Raw genomic sequence first — 5731 nt, forward strand, 5'->3', positions numbered from 1 at the left:
CACGGTTATGCTCCGCCCACTTTGAGTTTTCCTTTTGGACACGCGACGCACGACCGCGACGCGCCCGGAAAACCCAAAGTGGGCGGAGCATTGCCGTGTTTAGGCTCATTTTGAAGCTCTTGACTTGCTAAATTCAAATTTTGACATTTTTTCAGACAAAAACGTGTAGATTTTTCGAAAATCCATTTTTCAAAAATGCTCAAAATCCAAAAATGTGTGACTTTGCTCAAAACTTAAATTTTTGAAATTTTTAAACTTTTCATAACTCCCTGATCCTGAGTTTTTCCTAAATCTATGCCTCGGATGTCTGCGGTCATTTTATTAGTACTAAAATTTATAATAGACGACAAGAAGAGAGAGGCTTGTCTTATTATCTTTATATCCTTTTCCTCTTCTTGCTCTCCGATTGCTAATCCTTGGAAACTTGTCCGCTTTCGTTATTATTATTATTATGATCCATTCGGAAAAGGGAAAACATGAGCAATTTGGACTCAAATTACACCTCGTCGAGATATAATAGATCTCAAGACACAAATAAAGGGGCGAAAGCTAGAGATCGGAGGGCTAAAAATTTCTTAAAACTTCATTTAAACAATTTGAAACCTTAAAATTTGAATTTCCCATCAAATTCTCGTCATTTTGAGCCCAAAATCGACTATTTTGGGTGATTTTGAAGGGAATTTCACTTTTGGCTCAGTTGGTAATCATTCTGGCCAGTGAAAAAAATGTCCACGGGTTCGATTCCCTCTGGGGTCAAAACGTTTTTTTTCTTTTTTCAAGATTTTCTGGGATTTTAACTGACTCCGATTTTCAAAGTTTTCGAAATATTCCAAAAAAAATTTTCAAAATTTTCCGAAGTAGAATTTCAAGCTTTGCAACCTGAAATTTTGAATTTACTGTCAAATTCCCATCATTTTAAGCCCAACATTGTCTTCTTTAGACGATACTTAAAGGAAATTGCCTTTTTGGCGCAGCTGGTAAACGCTCTGGCCAGTGAAAAATAGTTCACGGGTTCGAACCCCGCCGGGGCCAAAATGTTTTTCTTCTTTTTTTAGAGTGTTTTAAGACTGTTTAAATGATTTTGGAGTTCGATTTTCAGAATTTTCGAAATTTTCAAAAAACATTATTTTTTCAAAATGTTCCGAAACTGAATTTCAAGCTTTGCAACCAAAAAATTCGAATTCCCCATCAAATTCCCGTCATTTTGAACCCGAAACCGTACATTTTAGACGACTTTTAAAGAAAATGGCATTTTTGGCGCAGTTGGTAACGCTCTGGCCAGTGGAAAAAAGGTCCTGGGGTTCGAACCCAACAGGGGTCAAAATGTTTTTTCTTCTTTTTTAGAGTGTTTTAAGACTGTTTAAATGATTTTGGGGTCCGATTTTCAAAATTTTTCAAAATTCCAAAAAAAAATTTTTCAAAAATTCCCAAATTTTGCAGCTCTCGAATGCGAATACGATGGCGGGTCTTCAGCGAATCTCCTCAAGTCCCAAAATCACGACAAATGGGTCCGAACGAAGTGAAAATTGTGGAGAGCTGTGTGTAGTTTGTGGTGATAAGGCGTCTGGAAGACACTACGGTGCCGTCTCGTGCGAGGGATGCAAAGGATTCTTTAAACGATCGATCCGCAAGAGGGTGAGTCAGGTATTTATTGATTTTTTGGGAAAAAAGTTGGGGGGAAATCGGCTGAAAATGCGCCAAAATTGACTGATTAGAGTTTTTGAAATTTTCAAATTGCTCTAAAACCAACCTAGACTTTATTTTAGCGCATGTTTAATAAATTTTTTGGCATTTTCAGCTAAAATTAGGTCTAAAAAGAATAATTTTCAAAAAGAAATATTTTCAAATTTTTGAAAAAATCCCAAACAAAAAATTTCAGATTGGCTATGTTTGCCGGAGCTCCAAAGACTGCCCAGTCACAAAATTCCACCGTAATCGATGCCAATACTGTAGACTACGAAAATGTTTGTTAATGGGAATGAGAAGTGAATGTGAGTTTCAAAATTCAAGTTTTTTTCTGGAACATTTGGAAAAAAAAACGTTGGGTCCCATGACAAAAACTACCGTAGCTCTGCTGATTTTGATGCAAACTCGATATTTTTTAGAGTTTTGAGTTTGCCGTGTCATGAGCTTCAAAATGAGTATAAACACGACTAGGCTTCGCCCACTTTCTTTTTTCCCGCGCGTCGCGGTCGTGCGTCGCGTGTCTAGGTGAAATTTCAAAGTGGGCAGAGCCTAGCCGTGTTTAGGCTTATTTTAAAGCGCTAATCATGACAAATCTATCTTTTTCAGTTTCAACAGCCAATCATCATTTTCTAGGCGGTTAGGTCCAAGTTAGATTTGGTGAAAATGGGTGCATTTCAGGTCTGGTGCTTTTAGACCATGAAACCCAAAGAAATCTAGCCGTGTTTAGGCTCATTTTGAAGCTCTTGAAACGCTGAATTCAAAAATATTTTCAAATTTACAGCTGTGCAAGCCGAACGTCGTCCAGTGGTCGCCAACAACAACCAACAAGATAGTCCGCCACAGAACCAAAACACCACCCCACGGGCGATGACTCCACTGAACGCCGGCCTAGTTGGTGGCCTATTGGCCTTGGCAAAAATGGAACAAGAGAATAAGATGATTGATTCAACACAACAACAACACACAATGATAAAGCCCGGAAGTCCGATGAGCAATGGAAATTGTACGCCTCCAGAGTTTATGGACATCAAGAGAGAGTCGATTGGAGAGGACGAGTCGGGTCTCGACGCGATGACCGTAATCGGGCTGGTGCCACCGTCTGCGTCTCCAACGTCTTCTGGAGTAGGGTCTTCTTCGTCGATTTCCGATGATTCCGGACCGATTTATAATATGGAAAGGAGCAGATTCGATATCTCACCTCCGGTGTCTTGGAATCCACAGAATGCGAACCAACAGTGTATTTCGGAGATCACCACACGGTTATTGTTCCTATCAGTTCATTTTGTCAAGGATTCAAGGGTCACTATACGGTAAGCTTCAGCTTTTTCCTGTTTTTGAGGTTCTGAATTTTGTTTTTGGGGTCTGGTACCGTTTAAAAATGGTTTTTGACTTTGGAAACATAGATTTTTGAGTTTCCCGTGTTAAGAGCTTCAAAATGAGTCTAAACACGACTAGGTTGCGCCCACTTTGATTTTTCCGGCGCGTCGCGGTCGTGCGTCGCGTGTCTAGGTGAAATTTCAAAGTAGGCGAAGTCTAGTCGTGTTTGGGCTCATTTTGAAGCGCTAAACTTGGCAAACACATTGGAATGGGATTAAACAACAAAATTGCGAATAAATTTTGAAAAAATTCGAAATTCCGAAAATTGCACCCATGGTTAAGAGTCCTAATGGCCTCGAAACCTCTTTTTAGTGGTCTAGCAATCCAAATTCATTTTTGGAAATTATGTTTTTCAAATTTCGCAAGCTATGAGCTTTGAAACAACCCTAAACACAACTAAAATCGGACCATTATTGAATTTTTGAGAATAAGAAAATCACAAAATTGTAAACTACTGTAGCTTGTCTGAAAGCTGATATTGCTGAAAAACTCATACAGTTTTGGATTTGTCTACTTGAGAGCTTCAAAATGAGCCTAAACACAAGTAGGCTCCGCCCACGTTGGGTTTCCCCGTTTGAACACGCGACGCACGACCGCGACGCACTCGAAAAATCAAAGTGGGCGTAGCCTAGGCGTGTTTGAGCTCATTTTGAAGCGCTGAACAAGACAAACACAATAATAAAAAATTCATCAGCCCAAACGCAAAACCTAGACTGCCAGGTGCAAAAGTTCGGCCATCAAAAGTTTGACCAATCCTTTTGACTGCAATATCCTCTGAAATGGGCGGAGCCTAATCGTGTTTAGACTCATTTTAAAGCTCCTGACTTGCTGAACTCAATTATCTGCATCGATTCAAACAGAAATGTGTAAAGTTTCAGAAACATCACATCGGAACAACTGCTCAAATCGAAATGGTGTGACTTGTACATCATTGCTCTGATGCAAACAGCCGACAAAATAAATTTGCCTCAACTTCTGGAGACTCTGACACAACAACTGGCTCTGGGACTAGAATGCGGTCAATTTTCCCCCGAGAAATTCGAGAAGTTCCGAGAGCAAATGAATCGGATAATGCAATTATCCCATTTGTTTGCTGCAAGAGATATGAGCTCAGTGGAGTACGCTTATCTTAAAATGATCTCGTTTACAACACAAGGTTAGCTTTCTGAACTGATATATTTGATTCAGGTTTGATATGAGCTTCAAAATGAGCCTAATCATGACTAGGTTTGGTGAAAATGAAATTTTCGGGCTTTTCGGGGCCTGGTGGCCTGAAAATAGATTTTTAGGCCTGACAATTTAGAAATCTAGGTTTGACAAGTTAAGAGCTTCAAAATGAGCCTAAACACGACTATATTTGAATAAAAACTGTTTTTCGGCCCAATATGGCCTGAAACGGCCTGAAAATCAAAGTCGACCAAACCTAGTCGTGTTCAGGCTCATTTTAATGCTCGTAACTTGATAAATCTAAATTTGAATATTTTGAATCGTGAAAATCTTTTCCTGAGCCGTCAGAGCTCAAAAACTAGTTTTTTTCAAACGAATTTCTAAAATAGGCCATATCTCAGCCTGTTTTTACTCGATTTGGAGCAGGATTGGCTCAAAATGATTCTAGTTCTCTACGTCATTCATATTTTAAACTTTCTTCGACTTCCAGACATTCCAAATCTGCTCACAACGTCCGAAACGCAAAGTACGAACCAATTGGCATCGCAGGAGCTGTTCGAGTACGTGTCCTCATCGAAAAGCTCACTTCTCCATCATCAAATGTCAAATGAGCACATAAATGTCGACGATTCAACGTCTGAAGACAACGACACGCACGTTACGTCCCAACAGACGAATATGAATCTTGCCGCCGAGAGGTAATTATTGGTTAGAGGGGTCTGGAGAGGGTCCGCAGCCAAAAAATAGGCTCATTCTAGGTTTTAGATCGCTTTTTTGAAAGAATTGGGGGTTGTTCACAGAAAAAGCTCAAAAATTGACCTAAACACTTAAAAAATCCAAAATCTAGGAACAAAAACAAAATAGAACAACTCTTACAATAGTGCTGACCTAAAATGGCCTAGAAACCTCCTTGGTGGCCTCAAACTTATTTTTTCAAACTCAGCATGTTAAAAGCTTCAATATGAGCCTAAACACGACTATAATCTAGTAACTCGGAAAATTTTGAAAAATTAGATCATAATCGGAAAGGTCTGGAGCTCGTCCGAAAATCGATATTTTCGAAAAAATGAACAAGTTCCTAATTTGGCTTGCCAAGAGCTTCAAAATGAGTATAAACACGACTAGGCTCCGCCCACTTTTGTTTTTCGGGCGCGTTGCGGTCGTGCGTCGCGTGTCTAGGTGAAATTTCAAAATGGGCAGAGCCTAGTCGTGTTTAGGCTCATTTTGAAGCGCTAAACGTAACAAACACATTGGAATAAGAGCCAACAACACAAATGCAAAACCTAGGCCGCCAGGTGCAAAAGTTGAATTTTTGAAAAATAAGAATCAAAGTTTGAAACACATGTAACTTGCCTGAAATTCGATATTTTTAGAAAAATGCTAACAGTTTTCAGTTTCTCTTGTCTAGAGCTTCAAAATGAGTATAAACACGGGTAGACTCCGCTCACTTTGAAATTTCACCTAGACACACGCGACGCACGACCGAGACGCACCCAAAAAA

At 39.6% G+C, this 5731-nt stretch overlaps 1 protein-coding gene across 1 annotated transcript in view; it reads left to right on the forward strand.

The window, feature by feature from the left end:
- Cbr-nhr-41 overlaps positions 1–4932 on the forward strand; it is a gene marked incomplete at both ends in the record, with an annotated part of 7293 nt that extends 2361 nt beyond the window's left edge. Inside the window, 5 exons of the mRNA XM_045236302.1 lie at positions 1441–1635; positions 1880–1991; positions 2468–2996; positions 3942–4219; positions 4721–4932. Coding sequence (XP_045095293.1) covers positions 1441–1635; positions 1880–1991; positions 2468–2996; positions 3942–4219; positions 4721–4932 — 1326 coding nt within the window. The remainder of the gene's footprint in view (positions 1–1440; positions 1636–1879; positions 1992–2467; positions 2997–3941; positions 4220–4720) is intronic.
- Between the last annotated feature and the right edge of the window lie 799 nt (positions 4933–5731).

Source organism: Caenorhabditis briggsae (assembly GCF_000004555.2).
Source record: "Caenorhabditis briggsae complete genome, chrIV, whole genome shotgun sequence".
NCBI lineage: Eukaryota > Metazoa > Nematoda > Chromadorea > Rhabditida > Rhabditidae > Caenorhabditis > Caenorhabditis briggsae.